The sequence below is a fragment of the Rhinopithecus roxellana genome, chromosome 17, assembly GCF_007565055.1.
Source record: "Rhinopithecus roxellana isolate Shanxi Qingling chromosome 17, ASM756505v1, whole genome shotgun sequence".
Taxonomy (NCBI): domain Eukaryota; kingdom Metazoa; phylum Chordata; class Mammalia; order Primates; family Cercopithecidae; genus Rhinopithecus; species Rhinopithecus roxellana.
The window spans coordinates 63,601,334-63,619,950 of NC_044565.1; the positions used below are offsets into that span (position 1 = coordinate 63,601,334).

Genomic DNA, 18,617 nt, shown 5'->3' on the forward strand with positions numbered 1-18,617 from the left:
GAACAAGGAGAAATTGACCTGTGTTCTAAATGTGACCAGTATCAGATATTTGGCCCTAATTACTACACTATAGATACATGATATATTATGTTTGGCTCATCCCTGTTTTTGGTCTTGCAGTGCACCCCTCCTATATTCCCCAGGCCTGTTCATATGCTACATACCATCATTTGACTAGTTTTGCTGAAATTTTGGCCCTAATCTTTTAGTTTCCTCAAAATCTTCTATGTTGTACCAATTGTATAGGATTAAAGCCCCCAGATTCACCCAAACTTTTGGAGCCCTCTGTGTTCTGCTCTTAATACATTTCTAAATTTATCTGCCATAGTTCTATTTCATGAGTTGTTTCAACCAAACTCGTTCATTTTTCTATTAGTGTTTATGAGTACTATCTGTTAATTACTGAGCTGGATGCCTGGACTACAAAGATGACTATGACAATTCTTGCCTTTTGGACCAAGATAATATATATATATCAGTGTTATGGTAGATCCATAATGCCTGCTGGATAACTACTATGTGGCAGACTTTATTCTGTATGTAATTGTATTAGCTTACTAGCGCTACCATAACAAAATATAACAGAAATTAATTTTCTCACAGTTCTGGAGGTTATCAATTCAAAATAAAAGTATCAGCAAGTTTGGTTTCTCCCGAGGCCTCTTCTCTTGGCTTGCAGATGGCGGCCTCCTTCTCTCTGTGTCCTCACATGGCCTTTTCCCTATGCCTGTGTGCCCTTGGTATCTCTTGGTGTGTCCAAATTTTCTCTCCTTATAAGGACATCAGTCAGATTGGAACCCACCCATATGTCCTCATTTTATTTTAATTATCTTTTTAAAGGCCTTGTCTCCAAATACAGTCATATTTTAAGGTACTGGGAGTTAAGCTTTCCACATATAAATTTTGAGGAGATGCATTTCAGCCTGTAACAGATAAATGAAACACAATCCCTACTATATAGAAAGTCATCAATTTTTAGAGATGATAAATACACTAATCAAATTATTGGTGATTGTAATAACAAATATTAAGATAAAGGGGATATCATAGAGGTGGCAATCATGAATAATGTCTTAAGGTGCCAGCAGGTAATTATAAGACAGTATCATAAGGACTTTATTAGAAATATGTTACTGGGTTAGTGGAGCCCAGAAGAGAAGACACTACTTGGAGATTATCAAGATTGGGAAGGGCATTGATTCCAGGCTGAGGAAACAAAGGTATGAAAACAGCAAATCTGGATAATAGAGTGCCTCCGTGGAGGAGTAGTGGGAAGCTAATTTACTTCTCTACTCACCGACTCAACATTTACTGAGCCTCTATTTATTAAATATTCTCTGTGTATAAATCCTGTTTAAGGCTAGAGATATACAAATGGTTAAGACACAACCTTGACCTTTTAGTATCAAATTTGGGATAGAGGTCAAGGGAGTTACCACTTGATGGAGGTTGGAACATCAGTTAAGATTTAATTGCAGTGGCTGCAGGGATTGACTGTAGAGGTCTTAGTGACCAACCATTTAAATATGGTGGACAAAAACCTAGAATGATCCTTGAGGTTTTGGTCTGGATAGAGGAAATCTGGGAAGGTAAACCAATGGAGGAACAGATTTATGGGCAGGATGTGAAATTCAATTTGGGACGTGTTAGAATGAGTTATATTTGGTACACCCATACAAAATGCAGATATTTATTTATTTATTTATTTATTTATTTATTTATTTATTTATGAGACAGAGTCTTGTTCTGTTGCCAGGCTGGAGTACAGTGGCGTGATCTTGGCTCACCGCACCCTCCGCCTCCTGGGTTCAAGTAATTATCCTGCCTCAGCCTCCCCAGTAGCTGGGACTACAGGCGTGTACTGCCACACCTAGCTAATTTTTGCATTTTTAGTAGAGATGGGGTTTCACCATGTTGGCCAGGATGGTCTCGATCTCTTGACCTCGTGATCCGCTTGTCTTGGCTTCCCAAACTGCTGGGATTACTAGTTGTATATGTGGTTCTGGAGGTTAAAAGAAGTGGGCAGGAGATATAGTTGGGAGTCATCATTGAGGAGGAGTGAATGAGATTTCATAGACAGTGTGTAGAATGAGAAGAGAGAGGCGCCCAGGAGGGCCGCTTCTCTGGGAAATATGGGTCCCAGTTCTTGCCCAGTGTAAGTCCCAGTCTTATTCTTTCAGGACCTTTGTCAAATGTGTTGCCCATGTTTTTCTTTTTAAATCAGTTTTATTGAGGTATAAGTAACATACAAGAAAATGTACTTTTGAAAAGCACGTAGCTTTTGAAAGCACCTATATTTTTTAAATTTCACCTACCTGGCCAGGCGCGGTGGCTCACGCCTGTAATCCCAGCAGTTTGGGAGTTCAAGGTGGGCAGATCACGAGGTCAAGAGGTCGAGACTATCCTGGCCAACATGGTGAAACCCCATATCTAGTAAAAATACAAAAATTAGCTGGGCATGGTAGTGTGCGCCTGTACTCCTGCTGAGGCAGGAGAATCGCTTGAATCCAGGAGGCGGAGGTTGCAGTTAGCCGAGATTGCGCTACTGCCCTCCAGCCTGGCGACAGAGCAAGACTCCGTCTAAAAAAAAAAAAAAAATTCACCTACCTTTCAAGGAATACTAAAATGCTAAGTTCATGAAAGATTTTTCTGATTTCCTTCCAATTGTAAGTAACCCCTTCATCTCTGAATCTCATAATGTAACTTTTCTGAGACGTTTATTCCTTTTTTACCCATAGTTATTTGTTTACGTATCCTTACCCCTTGTTTTAGACTCAAAGCCGATTGAGAACAGGATCTATATAGGCATCTTGTGTAGAGCATGTTCTTAATAAATGTGGCCAATGAGTAAATGTTATTCATTATTCTATTTTTATTTTATTTACTTGAGACAGAGTTTTGCTCTTGTTGCCCACGCTGGCGTACAGTGGCACGATCTCAGCTCACTGCAATCCCCACCTTCCGGGTTCAAGTTATTTTCCTGCCTCAACCTCCTGAGTACCTGGGATTATAGGCATGCGCCACCATGTCTGGCTAATTTTTGTATTTTTAGTAGAGATGGGATTTCACCATGTTGGTCAGGCTGGTCTCGAACTCCTGTCCTCAGGTGATCCACCCGCCTCGGCCTTCCAAAGTGTTGGGATTACAGATGTGAGCCTCTGTGCCTAACCTCTATTTTTAGATACTAACTCAGGGAATCTCAGATTAGGTAGAAATTATAAAATGGCGACATGGTAACATTATGTAGAAATATGCACAAATGCTAATAATATGTAAATATGACCCAAACCAGTAAATATAGTTAAAATTTTTTTTTATTTTTTGGTTTTTTTGAAGACAAGGTCTCACGCTGTTGCCTGGACCTGAGTGCAGTGGCATGATCTTGGTTCACTGCAGCCTTGACCTCCTGGGCACCACTGATCCTCCCACCTCAGCCCCATCGAGTAGCTAGGACTACAGCTACAGGACTTACCACCATGCCTGGCTAATTTTAAAATATTTTTGTAGAGATGGGGTCTTGCTATGTTGACTACGCTGGTCTCAAACTCTTCAAGTGATCCTCTTGCTGCATCCTCCCAAAGTGTTGAGATTACAGATGTGAGCCACCATGCCCAGCCAAATTTCTTATTTATGAAATTATTTGGGATGAAAAATCATAACATGAAGATTAGCTTTTCTTAAAAATATGGTTACTCTTAATAATTTTATTGAACAAAACTTCAGCTAATGTACTCTGGGATTTTTTTTTTCTTCATAATGAACTAAAAGTAAAAGTTTACCAATTACAAAAGAAACATCAACACAGTGAAATTGCTGTTACTTTCATTAAAGTAGTGCTTCTATTAATTTTATAGATACTCATCTATATGTCCTAAGTAGCAATTACTTTTTGCTGAAGACAAATGTAAGTGGTAATATCTTTATTTTATAGATGAGGAGATTGGGGCTCAGAGAGGTTATATAATCTGTGTGCAAACCCACGGATGTTATATGGCACAACTGAATGGATTGAGAGCTGTCTTGACTTCAAAGCCAGTATGTGGGGTTTTTTTGCTGTGCTTATGTAACTTGCAAATTTCATGGATTTGTACAATCTTAAAATCTTAAAAGTATGAGACAGAGTAGAAACTCATAAATATGTAGTTTCTATTCCCACATGATTTTAAACCTAGAGTTTTAAGTGATGAATGAGTCTTTGAATCCTCAAACAAAATTATATTCATGTGCAGTTTTCAACTTTTATTCTCTTCTTTTTTTTCCCTCCCCCAAGATGGGGTCTCACTCTGTTGCCTAGTCTGGAGTGCAGTGGTGCGATCATGGCTCACTGTAGCCATCATAGCTGACTTGAGCCACCGACCTCCCTGGCTCAAGTAATCTTCCCACTTCAGCCTCCTGAATAGCTGGGACCACATGAGCCACCAAGCCTGGTTAACTTTTTAATTTTTTGTAGAGATGGAGTCTCCATATGTTGCCCAGGCTGGTCTCAAACTCCTGGCCTCAAGCAATCCTCCTGCCTCAGTTTCCTAAAGTGTTGAGATTACAGATGTGAGCCATCATGCCCAGCCATATTCTGTTCTTGTAAGGATCCAGTTCAAAAAGATTAAGAACCTAGGATTATCATAGACATCCCTTCTAGTTTTAATATTCTTTAAGTTTGTGATTATATGCTATGTGTAATCTTAGACACTCTTCTAAACGATGATTGAAAACTGTAATGATAGGCACATGAAAAAGCAATGCCCTGACCACGCACAGTGGCCCACACCTGTAATCCCAGCACTTTGGGAGACTGAGATGGGCAGATCGCTTGAGCCCAGGAATGTGAGACCAGCATGTGACCTGGGCAACAGGGCAAGACACCATCTCTACAAAAAATACAAAAATTAGCCAGGCGTGGTGGCGCATGCCTGTGGTCCTATTAATAGCTGCTCAGAGCGCTCAGGCAGAGAGGATTGTTTGAGCCCAGGAGGTTGATGCTGCTATAAGCCATGATCATTCCACTGCATTCTAGTTTGGGTGACAGAGTGAGACCTTGTACCCCCACCCCCATTTCCCCCAAAAAAGGAGTGTCCCCTCTCAAATGCAGATTTTTTTTTAAAGAGTATATTCCTTGTCTTCCATACTAGTGGGACATTTTTATAGAATTTTTTTTTCTTCATTTATTTTCTTGCTTAATTTAGGGTAGTGTTGGGATAGAAGATATACTTTATAAAAAGCAGAAAGACCAATCATTGAGTTATTTTAGAGATAATATGCCAGATCCATGCCTTTAGATTTAATCATACCTCTTTTTTAGTTTCTCTTCATTCAAGCCGAGGTAGAAAGCCAGTGGTGGAAAGTTGTGGTATTGCATAGGCTACACACATTGTATTGTTAACTTGAAAGTATAGCTACTTCTAAGGATGTTGACGTTCATTGTAGTTTTTTATTTATAGTAGCTAAAATTAGAAGCAATTTAAAACTTCCAAAAAGAGAACAATACTTTTGAAAAATTAAAGCACATCCTATTTTGGATTGTTGGACAACTATTAAAGTTTGGTTTTCAAAGAGTATTTAAAAGACACCAGGAGACTTCTTCTTTTCTTCTTCAGGCCAAGATGGATTAAAAGGGACTCGATTTATTTACCCCCTCACATGAAACAATGAAAAAAAAATGAACAAAGTATATTTAAAGAAAAACTCTTTGGAAGGCATTGGACACCAGGCAACACAGGACAGTGATTCCCAGAAGATAGAAACAAGTAAGAGGAGCAGTGTGGTTGCCTGGAGATAATTTCCAGATACCAGCCCCAGGAGGAGCAACCCAGGTGTATTCTGGAGGTCCTCTGAATTGAGGAGCCAGACCTGGGAATCTGAAGAGGCCACAGTGGTTTGCGTTTGTAGGGAAGATTACCAGAAAGAAGAAAGCTGCACAGAGAGAACACTGCGGCTACCTCCAGGAGGTCCTACTCTAGTGTTTTTAACTAAGTACTGGTTAGTGCATATGTGTGAGAAAACTATCTGAGGCCAGAGAAGGAGAGGGAATATTCCTTGAAGTTCACACAGGGGCTGCAATAGAGTTAGACCTAATAAACCAACAAGGAGACAAAATGGAATCATAAAAAGGTATATAGTAATTCCAAGAGAAGTGAGAAAAAGAGGAAAAGGGGAACAAAGAACATATAAGACGAGTAGAAAATAAATAGCGACCATATCAACAATCACATATATCACATTAAAAGTAAATGCTCTAAACCAGGGGTCAGCAGACTGTCATCAAGCTGACTGCCTGTATTTGTAAGTCAAATGTTTTTACTGGAACAAAACTTTTCCCCCCATCCCCGCTTTTCAGTTCAATGACAAATGATGTCTACAAAAAGCCTACAGTTCTCATCATACTAGTGATGAAAGAGTAAGTACTTTCTCCCTAAGATCAGAAACATGACCAGGATGTCTGCTCTTACCACTTCTATCCAACATTAAACTGGAGCTTTCAGCCAATGCAGTAAGGTAAGAAAAAGAAAGAAAGGGATCCCTACTTCCAGAAAGAAAGAAGTAAAACTGTTGTTGTTCGTAGACATGTGATGTCTACATAGAAAATCCTATGGAATATTTAAAGAAGCTGTTAGAACAAATAAGTGAAGTTAGGGTTGCAGGAAACAGGATCAGTGTGTAAAACACTTGTTTTTCTATATACTAGCAACAAACAGAAAATTGAAATAACATCAAAAAATAACATGAAATATAGGTAAATCTGACAAAAGGCATGTAAGTAAGACTTATACATTAAAAACTATAAAACTTTGGCGAGAAAAATTAAAGAAGACCCAAATAAATGGAGATATATGTCATGGCTTATGGATTGGAAGACTAAATATTATGAAGATGTAATTTCTCCCCAGATTGAACCACAGGTTCAACACCATCCAATCAGAATTCCAGCAGGCATTTGATAGAAATTGACAAACTGATTCTAAAATTCATATAAAGATGAAAAGGACCTAGAATAGTCAAAACAACTTTGAAAAATAAAAACAGTTGGAAGACTTAATACTACTTTATTGTAAGACTTACAAAGTTACAGTAATCTAGACAGTGAATATTGGCATGAAGTTTGACAAATAGGTCAATGGAATAGCATAGAGTCCTGAAATAGATGCACACATAGAGGGTCAATTGCTTTTTGACAAAGATATAAAGTCAGTTCAATTAAGAAAGTAGATTAATTTCAACAGATAGTGTTGGAACAATTGGATATCAGCATGCAAAAAAAGACCTTTGTATACAAAAGTTGACTCACAATGGATCACATACCTAAATACAGGAGCTTAAAACCTATAGCCAGAATATTAAGTCTCAGAATTTAGTAATAACCCAATTTAAATAATGGACATAAGAGCTGAAGGCACTTGACCAAAGAAGATATACAGAAGACAAATACACACATGAAAAGATATTCAACCCCATTAATCTTATTTATTTATTTGTGGAGACGGAGTCTCACTCTGTCACCTAGGCTGGAGTGCAGTGGTGTGATCTCAGCTCACTGCAGCCTCCACCTCCTGGGTTCAAGCGATTCTCCTGCCTCAGCCTCCTGAGTAGCTGAGATTACAGGCACACACCACCATGCCCGGCTTTTTTAAAATATATTTTTAGTAGAGATGGGGTTTCACCATTTTGGCCAGGCTGGTCTCAAACTCCTGGCCTCGGGTGATCCACCCGCCTTGGTCTTCCAAAGTGCTAGGATTACAGGTGTGAGCTACCTCGCCCAGCCGACCTCATTAATCTTTACTGAAATGCAAATTAAGACCACAATGAGGCCAGGTGCAGTTGCTCATGCCTGTAATCCTAGCACTTTGGGAGGCCAAGGTGGGCGGATCACCTGAGGTCAGGGGTTCAAGACTAGCCTGGACAACATGATGAATCCCTGTCTCTACTAAATATACAAAAATTAGCTGGGTGGGGTGGCACACACTTGTAATCCCAGCTACTCAGGAGGTAGAGGATGCAGTGAGCTGAGATTGTGCCACTGCACTCCATCCTGGGCGACAGAATGAGACAGCATTAAACACCTCTAAGGATCGTCTGAAACTGAGAAGACCATATCAAATATAATCAAGGATATGGAGTAACTGGAACTGTGATGCACTGTGGTGGGAATGTAAAATGGTACAACTGACTTGGAAAACAATCTAGAAGTTTCTTAGAACGTTTGACATGTATTATAGTCATCTCTCCATATCTGCTTTGGAACCTGTGGATACAAAGGGCTGACTGTACTACCTCATTTTATTTATTTATTTATTTAGAGATTCTGTTTTGCCCTCACCCAGGCTGGAGTACAGTGGCGTGATCTCGGCTCACTATAATCTCCGCCTCCCGGGTTCAGGCAGTTCTGCCTCAACCTCCTGAGTAGCTGGGATTACAGGTGCCTGCCTCCATGTCCGGCTAATTTTTTTGTATTTTTAGTAGAGATGGGGTTTCACCAAGTTGTCCAGGCTGGTCTTGAACTCCTGACCTCGTGATCCACCCATCTCAGCCTCCCAAAGTGCTGGGATTATAGGCATGAGCCCCCGTGCCCAGCCACTACCTCATTTTATATGAGAGATGTAAGCGTCTGGGAATTTGATATCCAAGGGGAGATGGAGTCCTGGAACCAATCCCCTGCAGTTGCTGGAGAGCTGTACCTATCATTTGACCTAGCCATTTCACCCCTTAATATTAACACAAGGAAAATTAACATGTGTATTTCCATACAAAGGTTTGTTCATCAGTGTTTATAGTGACTTTGTTTATAATAGCCAAAACCCAGAATTATCCCTAATGTCCACCAGCATGTGAATGGATAAACAAATTGTGTTATACCCATATAATGGATTAGTATTCAGCACTAACAAATAATGAAGTACAGATACATGCAAAAATAGGGACAAATAATTATTTTTGTGCTTAAATAATTATGCTGAGTGAAAGAATCCTGATTAAAAATAATCTTTGTGATTCCACTCGTATATATAATTCTAGAAAATATAAACTGATCTATAGCAAGAGAAAGCAGATCCTTCGTTGTTTGGGAATAGAGGGCTGTGGGGAAGGGTGAAGGGAGGAAGACCAAAGGTCACAGGAAACTTTTGGTGATGATAGATATGCTCATTGGCCTTTTTTTTTTTTCCATGAGACAGGATCTTGCTTTGTTGCCCAGGTTGGAATGCAGTGATATGAACGTGGCTCACTGCAGCCTCGACTTCCTTGGGCTCAAGCGATCCTCATGCTTCAGCCTCTCAAGTAGCTGGGACCACAGGCATGCACCACCATGCTTGCCTAAGTTTTGTAGTTTTTGTAGACATGGTGGCTCGCCATGTTGCACAGGCTGGTCTCAAACTCCTGGGCTCAAGCAGTCCTCCTACTTTTCCTCCCAAAGTACTTTGACTACAGGAACTACCACCTCCCCTGGCCCATTTATTATCTTTATTGTTGTGGTAATGTTATGGATGTGTGCTTATGTCAAAATGTATCAGATTATATACTTTAAGTATGAGCAACTTACATGTCTATTATGCTTCAATACATCTTTTTTTTTTTTTTTTTTGAGACGGAGTCTCGCTGTGTCGCCCAGGCTGAAGTGCAGTGGCGTGATCTCAGCTCACTGCAAGCTCCGCCTCCTGGGTTTTATGCCATTCTCCTGCCTCAGCCTCCCAAGTAGCTGGGACTATAGGTGCCCGCCACCTCACCCGGCTAGTTTTTTGTATTTTTTAGTAGAGACGGGGTTTCACCGTGTTAGCCAGGACAATAGATCTATTTTTAAACAAACTTAGGGAAGTACAATATGTACTAAATCAGATTACAAAATCATTGTGTTTTTGTTCATAAAGAGAATTGTTGAGACACATATTCATGTGACTATATGGTATCTCCATTGGGATATTTTTTAGGCATCTCCAGACTGAAATCCCTGAAGCTAAACTCTTTAATAATCTCTAACTTCTTTTCCTCCTTTCCTCTCTTCTTTTCCTCCTTTCCTCTATTCTGGTTTTGTTTGTTTCGTTTTGTTCTTTTGTGTGTGTGTGTGTGTGTGTGTGTGTGTGTGTATGTGTTTTTGCATCTTTATAAATAGTATGTCCATCTCCCCGTTTTTCATGCAAGAAGCTAGGAAATCATCTTTGATATTTATGTTACCCTCTTATCTACTTTATCACCAAGTTGTGTCATTGAGAGCACATTTCAAATTTGTAATCTCGTCTTTCACCACTACCATTACCCCAGTTCAAGTCATCATCCTCTCTGACTAAAAGCCCCTTGGTGTTATTCTTGACTCCCCTCAATCCAGTGATCAGAAAACAGCCACAGCAGATATTTTCAATGATTTGCATTGCTCTTAGGATACAATCTAAAATCATTTTAATATGATCAGTTTCTCTTTTCCTCTTGCTTATTATGTTCTGACTACTGTTATAAATAAAGTTTCAGTGCGGCAAAAAAAAAATAGCACTTGAATATAAAATTTTCTTTTTAATTCTCAGCAAGGCAAGGTACTTCTATAGAAGGGTGCACCCTTATAGATGGAGCAATGGTGGGCACCCACTTGGACAAGGGAGGGGAAGGGGGTCTTATTCCTGACGCATGTAGCCCCTGCTTCTGTGTTGTTCCCTTATTGGCTAGGGTTAGACCGCACAGGCTAAACTAATTCTGATTGGCTAAAGAGAATGACCGGGTAAGTGGTTTGGCAGGAAAAATGGGTATGACAGAGCAGGTAATCAAAATGAGTCAGGATGGAGTAGGTAATTGGAATGAGTCAGGGTGGAGCAGGTAATCAGAATGAGTCAAGGTGGAGCAGGTAATCAGAATGAGTCAAGGTGGAGCAGGTAATGAAAAAGCTTGCTTTATGAGGAAGTTAAGTTTATAAGTAGAAGGCAGAGAATTGAACATACTGACATATTGATTCTTTGAAAAGAAATTTAGAGCTCATAATACTAGACTGGCTGCATTTCAGTTTCTTGAAATCTCCAAACTCCTTTTACTACAGGATTTTCTCACATGGTATTTTCTGAACCTGCACTAGTATTTTTTTTTCTCCCTTAATCTTTCAGTATCTACTTCAGTCTGTGCTTCAAGTGTCAGTTTAAATGCCTCTTCTTCAGACAGAATTCTTCCTGACTTGCTCAATCTAAATTAGAACCCACACCAGTACCCTGTAGGTTTTCTTCATAGCTGTTATTCAAGGTGTTTTGCTTCTGGGTTTTTTCTTTTTTGGAGGGAGGAGGTGTTAATTTGGATGTATGGGAGATTATTTGTTCCTGTAGTGGTCTGAAAAAGTCCTTGAAAGTTGATATCATGTATGTTTTGTTCACTGCTGCGGGTGGCCACCATCCAGCTTTCCCTGGTGCAGTCAACATTTGTTGAGTGAATGTTTAGAGAAAATGTGTAGGAAGTAAATATATCAGTGGTTGCCTTTGAGTGGTGCATGTTTGGTTTTGTAAGGTTACCACAGTGAGCCATAATAACTTTCAAATCAGAAATGTTATAAAGTATCTCTGTAACTTTGTCTATACTGTTTGCCTTTACTAGAGAGGAAAAAGCAAATGATGTTTTGGAACTTTGGATTCTTGCTCTTGATACTGTTAGAGTATTAGTTACCTTGATATATTACTTGCCTTTTCATATTTCTGAGTTGCGCAGGCATAGGGGGCACTGTTTATATTGTATTGTTTATGAATGGGAACTTCTGGATTAGTGTGAAGCAGAGACTCTTCTTTTAGTACCATTTTTAGGTATAGTTTACCTGGAACTGTGTTTATGCTTCTCTCCTGGATTGCCTACAATGTATATACCATCTTGCGCCCTTTAGCTTAGAAAGTCTTTCTGTATGTCTCTGTTTTTGTCACATTTAAAAAAATAAGTCACCTTTAGGATATATTGCATTCTTTATCATAGTTTTGACCAATGTCAACTTAGGAGAAATTTAAGATTTTTTGAATTCTTAGTATTAATCTCTGACAACTCTGGGACTGGACATTTTGTGAATATCCTCTAAACTTTTAAAATTTTTACTGAAAATCACATATTTCTGTTTTCAGAAATTTAAAAGCCGTGGGTATCTTTTTCTTGTAATTCTCCACACCGCTTCAGAAATGGTAATAGGTTTAGTCCTTCCAGGTTCTTAAAGTATAATTTTCAGAGAATTACTAACTTGACTGAGTAGCTTAGTATATTTATTTTTTACCCATACTTTAAATGAACTTTTTCTCACCTAGCAATGCTTTTTATAATTTTGTTTGTATTCTTTTACTTTTTAAGATGTCCTTTGTTAATGTTATTTTGTTTCTGTAATAAATGTATGCCAACTTTTTTAACAGATAAAATAATTAGGCACAGGGCTTGTACCCTGAAGGACACTGCACATGCTATCATTGCAGCTGAATTAGATCCAGAATTTAATAAACTTTGTGAGGAAATTAAGGAAGCAAGAATAAAAAGAGGTAAGTTGTAGAAATAAACTTGGTACTGAAGCCTCGTGTGCTCTGTTCAGGCCAAGAGTCCTTGAATGATGTTTCTTTAGGGTTGCTGGTATTATGAAAGTAATGTATTTAATGTATGTATTTAATTTCTGATACTAATGTGTTATGTAAATTCTCAAAGATACTTTCCAACTTTACCTACTGTGAAAGTTTTAGTGTGATAGTGAGTATTACAGAAATAAAGTGTTTCTTAGTGAAATTTGTTTTGTAGGAGCATATCTTTTTTAAGAATTGATTTCTAAAGGGATTTAGATATTAGATATGGAAAGGTTTTATTTTTCATCAGTTTACTTTCTGGTACTTTAAAACATGTTTAGGAATACTGTTTTTCTCACCCTAGTGAAATTTGTATGCAATTTTGTTATTAGAAACACAGAATTAGCAATTATGGTTTGTTGATTCAGTTTATAATCTTGTCCTTGAGGAACTCACATTTTAGTAGGAGAGAGAGAAGTGTAAAACAAATCAAGTACAGTGTGTTGTATGCACTGGTTGAAGCATGTTCAGATCACAGAGACGAGAGACCTCCTAGTAGGGAACCAGAGTAAGGAGTGAATATAGAAGTGTTCTCTTTAATGGACTAGGGAGGCAGTGACAGAGGAGGAGGAGGTATATTGCAAACAGAAAACAATAGCATATGTAAATTCACACAGGTGCGAAATAGCTTGATGTATGTTAGAAGATCTTTAAACTGGTATTGCTAAAGATACACAGAAAGCTGGAAATAGGGCTCAAGAGGTGCGGGGTCCAGGACACAAAGATTATGAAGAAACTTTTCTTCTACCTTTTTTTTTTTTTTTTTTTTGAGACGAAGTCTCGCTCTGATGCCCAGGCTGGAGTGCAGTGGCCGGATCTCAGCTCACTGCAAGCTCTGTCTCTCCCGGGTTTATGCCATTCTCCTGCCTCAGCCTCCCGAGTAGCTGGGACTACAGGCACCCGCCACCTCGCCTGGCTAGTTTTTTGTATTTTTTAGTAGAGACGGGGTTTCACCATGTTAGCCAGGATGGTCTCGATCTCCTGACCTCGTGATCCGCCTGTCTCGGCCTCCCAAAGTGCTGGGATTACAGGCTTGAGCCACCGCGCCCGGCTTCTTCTACCTTTTTAGAGAGCTTTTTCTTGACCACCTAATCTAATAGAGGCTTTGGTAGCATTTGGAATTATATATATTTTTTTTGTCATGTCCTCCTTATTTAGGGTATCAGCACTTCAAATGTCTTGTTTATAGCTTTACTCCAATCCCTAGAACCCAGTCTGGTATAAAACAGGTTTTTGGTAAATATTTGAATAAATCAATGCCATGCTAAGGAGCTTTTACTTTATCTTGTAGATCAGTGTTTTCAAAAATGTCTGCCTATTACCCACATTAGCTTAGACCTATGAATTAGATTCTCTGAGAATATTAAGGCCAAGAAATCTTTATTTGAACAAACTACCCAAGAGTTTTCATGTACACTACAGTTTGATAGCCATAGGCAATAGAAATCATTGAAGGATTTTAAGCAGTGTAATGAATTGGTCGAATTGCCTTGGCGGGAAGAAGTAGCATAGTTCCAATGTGCCAGGGTAGGAAGATGAGAGATCAGTTTAAAAGCTGTTGGAGTCCATTTGAAAAGGGTTTGGCAATTTCTAAAAAATTAAGCATGGATTTACTATATGACCCAGTGATTCTACTCTTAGGAATCTACCCAAGAAAAATGAAAATGTATGTCCACACAAACACTTGTATGTTCATAGGAGCATTGTTTATAATAACCACAAACTGGAAACAGCCCAGATGTCTGTCGGCTGGTGAATGGGTAAGGAAAGCACAGGATACCCGTACGAGTGCATACTACTTAGTAATAAAAGGGAACAAAGTACTGATACACAGTACAACATGGACAAATTTCAAAAACATGCTGGCTGAACATGGTGGCTCATGCCTGTAATCCCAGCATTTTCGGTGGCAGAGGTTGGAGAATCGCTTGAGCCAAGGAGTTTGAGACCGGCCTGGGCAACATGGCGAGATACCATCTCTACAAAAAATGAAAAATATTAGCTGGGTGTGATGGTGTACACTTGTGATCCCAGCTATTTGGAAGGCTGAGTTGGGAGGATTGCTTGAGCCCAGAAGGTTGAGGCTGCAGTGAGCCATGTTCATGCCACTGCAGTCCATCCTGGGTGACAGAGCAGGATGTTGTCTCAACAAAAAAAACCCCAAAACATTATGCTAAGTAAAAATAGCCAGACCCAGAAGACTACATATTGTATGATTTATATAAAATGTCCAGAAAAGGCAAATTTACAGAGACCAAAAGTGGAGTCGTGGTTGCCTGGGACAGTTATCTAAAATTGGATTGCTGTAGTAATTTTACAACTCTATACATCTACTAAAAACTGTTTATTGTACACTTAAAACAGGTGATTTTTATGTTATATAAATTGTATCTCAGTAAAGCTATTGGGGAACAAAAATGAAGTAGGAAGGGAGATAGAAGAGATTAATGTAAGTGATATGTAGCTGCAGGGATGGAGAGCACTGTGAAGTGAAGGAAGAGTAAAAACTGGCTGTGATATTACTGGTTGAGTGACTTAGTAGATGCTAATACTCCCAATCTAGATAGGGAATATATAGGAATGAACTGTTTTGTTTTGTAGGGAAAGATAAACCAGTTATCTTTAATTTGATCTATCTTTAGGAAATTCAGTTGGAGATATGAACTAAGGAGTTGTATATATAGATCAGAAGTTGTATATATGGATCAGAGATGTTTGGGCTAAAGATACAGATTTGAGAATTATTGTATAATAGTAATCGAACCTGAACACGATACTTCGTTGGGGAACGTGTAGATTAGGGTAAGAAGAAAAGTGGTTACAGAGAGAACCTGAAGAAAAACCAACTTAAGGACCACATAGAAGAAATAAATCTCTAGTGAAGAAAATTAAGATAGAATGATTAGTCTTAGGATTATAATGCAGGACAACCAAACTGACTGCAGTGTGGTGTGACAGGAAGCAAACAGCATTTTGAAACAGTTCGTGGGAATGGGGTTTAGTGGCCCAGTAGACTGTTGTACATTCTAAGATGGCAGAGATCATATTTTTGGATAATGTATAATCTTATTGTTCCACAGTCATAATAATGTAAAATGTGCCCCTTTGTGAATTAAAATGAATAAAAATAGGGCCCCTTTGGGGATTAAGTGTAAATATGGCCTGCCAGATTGTTTGATTTTTATGATTTTGTATGTAAGTTTCTTACCCATCTTAAAACAAAAGACACTGCTTTCATTGGAAATGCAAACTGCCCAAGTATAATTAATGACTTTAAAACTCAGTTTTGTATTTGAGATTTTTAAAAAACCTTTTGGTTTATGTAGCTGGGAATATTTAAAGAGGTATTGCTTATCTTCTGCTTGCAGGCTTATCAGTAACATCAGAACAAATAAATCCTCATAGTACTGGAGCTCGGAAGACAGAAACTAGAGTTGAAGAGGCATTTCGGCACAAACAAAGAAATCCAATGGATGTCTGGCACAACTCTGCAAATAAATGTGCATGTGAGTATTTGAGCTCATGTTATCCAGCAGTGAGAACAACTGAGAATGATGTAGATATGTTAGGAATTTGGTACAAACCAAAGTGCTGCTGTTTTCCCACAGTTCTTTTAATCTCTTTTCAGAGGTGAAGAAGAGCTTGTGGGGTAAATGCTGAATCAGAAATATATTTCTTTAACTCTATTTGATGTTTTCTATCCCTATTCAATATTATTTGCTATGACAGTTGGACTAGGCTTGAATATTTTTAGTTTTAAACTTTGGTTTTTGGATAGCTATGTGGAGCCAGTAGAATTTTTATCGCCCCTGTCCTTATCCTCCACTCCTTCTTGTACACAATGCAGGATGTTCTCCTTAGGGTGGGAAATGGACACTCCTGTGTGTGGGTGTGTCTGATCTGGCAGCAGGAAGTTGATTTTTCTGAGAGACTACTTTGTGTTCAGTTTGAAAAATTGGCACAGCCTTCTTTGTAGTTTTTGTGAGATGTATTTAACGGGAAAATTCAGAGATTTTTTGTACTCATGCAGCGTCTTTCTAATAGCGTCCTTCTGTTTCACTGAAGATAGCCTTCCTTGGAAGATACATGCTGTTATTCTGGTATAAAGGTGATAATCCAAGTTAAGTTCCCTTATCTAAAATGCTTGGGACCCACAAGTGTTTTGGATTTTGTATTTTTTTGGATTTTGGAATATTTGCGTTGTACTTAACCGGTTCAGCATCCCTAATCCAAAAATCAGATATCTGAAATGCTCTAATGAGCAGTTACTTTGAACAACATGTCAGTGCTCAAAAAGTGTTGGATTTTGGATACTCAACCTGTACTATGTCAGTAAAGCTAGCTATAATATGTGGCATTGAATTTGAATGAATAAACTATACCCGTCTTTTTAAAGCTTGTCCCCTTTTGGTAAGTGGCATTTGTATGTGAGAAAGTTTGAGAAAGGACTTAACAATGCCATGAAACTGATTAAGCCTATTTGGCCTAGTTGTATTTCAGATCATGATTTGGATTGTGTAACGTAGTACTCTCTTTAAACTTTGAAATTCTTTACATTCTATGCATCTGCTACAAATATTGATGAATGAAAATGCATTGAATATTCACTTTAAGAAGTTTTAAGTGCCTTTAAATATTTTAAAAACTTTTTGAATCTACAAATATGAGTTTTGTTTTCTGTTACCAGTAGATGGCATATGTGACCCATCATTTTTCTGTTTTACATTAACTTAAATAATAAATCTGAATGTCCCTAAGGCATAGTTGCTTTCCTAAGGCCTTGGTTTTGGAAACAAACTCAGTGATGCTATAAAAAATTGACTCTAAAGATCGTGTCTCTAAATGGACTTTTCACACAGAGCACCCTGATGAAGGAAGTGGGTGTGGATGTGTGTATATGTGTGTGTGTGTGTGTTTATATATATATATATATAATTATTTATTTTTTCTTGAGACAGAGTCTCTCTCTGTTGCCCAGGCTGGAGTGCAGTGGCACAGTCTTGCCTCACTGTAACTTCCGCCTCCTTGGGTTCAAGCAATTCTCCCACCTCAGCTTCCCAAGCGACTGGGACTACAGGCACCCATCACCATGCCTGGCTTATTTTTTGTATTTTTAGTAGAGATGGGGTTTCACCATGTTGGTCAGGCAGATCTTTAAACTCCTGACTTCAAGTGATCCGCCTGCCTCGGCCTCCCAAAGCTCTAGGAGTACAGGAGTGAGCCACCGTGCCTAGCTGGAAATGATATATTAAGTATTAGGTCCACAAATACTCATATATACTCTTGCCACATGCCAGGTACTGTGAAGATACATCAGTGACTAAAACAAAAATCTTTTCTTGTGGAGCTAATGTGATCTGTTTCTCTTATTTTGCCAAAATTATACCAACCATTAGAAATAATTATGTAAGGAAGAGAAAAATACCTCTAGTCCTACTTCCCAAAGATTAAGAACATTTTCTCTTACATATTAGCCAAGATGAAAGCATCCTGGAGTAACTTGCTTCAGTGGGGCTCCCAGCCTTTGCTTATGTACTGCATGTCAGGTAGTTGAGCAGAGTTCAGCTTCATTTTGCTCTAGTTTCGTGGCTTAGGAAAGAAAAAGGGGACCTGTTGTACTTTCAGTTACATGGTTGGAGAATAAGAGAGGTTACAGTGTCAGGAATGGCCTATCAGGTAGTGAAAACCTAATACTCTAACTTTCAGAGTCAGAGCAAGCTGAATGCTTTTTATTTTTTATATGGACTAGATTAGTTTTTCTTCTAGCTAATGGGATGTTTACAAATGCCTATCACCTGAGCCTGTGTACCGGATTTTAACAGTAAATTAATACAGAAATTTTCTTCTCCATGATAATTACCCTGTAACTTTAAATTATATAAATAGAAATAAATAGGGGAAAAGAATGAAGAGTTAGTGCTAACAGGATTACAGTTTTGAAGGAAAAAATACATGTTGAGCCAAATGACTAAATAAGAGAAACCTTTAGAAGATATATTCTTAGGTAAGAAAGGAGTAATATTTATAAATAAATTTATCCATTTCTTGTGAATTTACAGAGATGCAGCAGGGATTAAAGATGAAAGG

General features: G+C 38.5%; 1 protein-coding gene across 5 annotated transcripts in view; it reads left to right on the forward strand.

Moving 5' to 3' along the window:
• ATAD2B (ATPase family AAA domain containing 2B) overlaps positions 1–18,617 on the forward strand; it is a 229,435-nt gene that overhangs the window by 147,341 nt on the left and 63,477 nt on the right. For all 5 annotated transcript variants that reach the window (XM_030920718.1, XM_030920716.1, XM_030920717.1 and 2 more), the window contains 2 exons: positions 12,333–12,455; positions 15,899–16,036. In XM_030920718.1, coding sequence (XP_030776578.1) covers positions 12,333–12,455; positions 15,899–16,036 — 261 coding nt within the window. The remainder of the gene's footprint in view (positions 1–12,332; positions 12,456–15,898; positions 16,037–18,617) is intronic.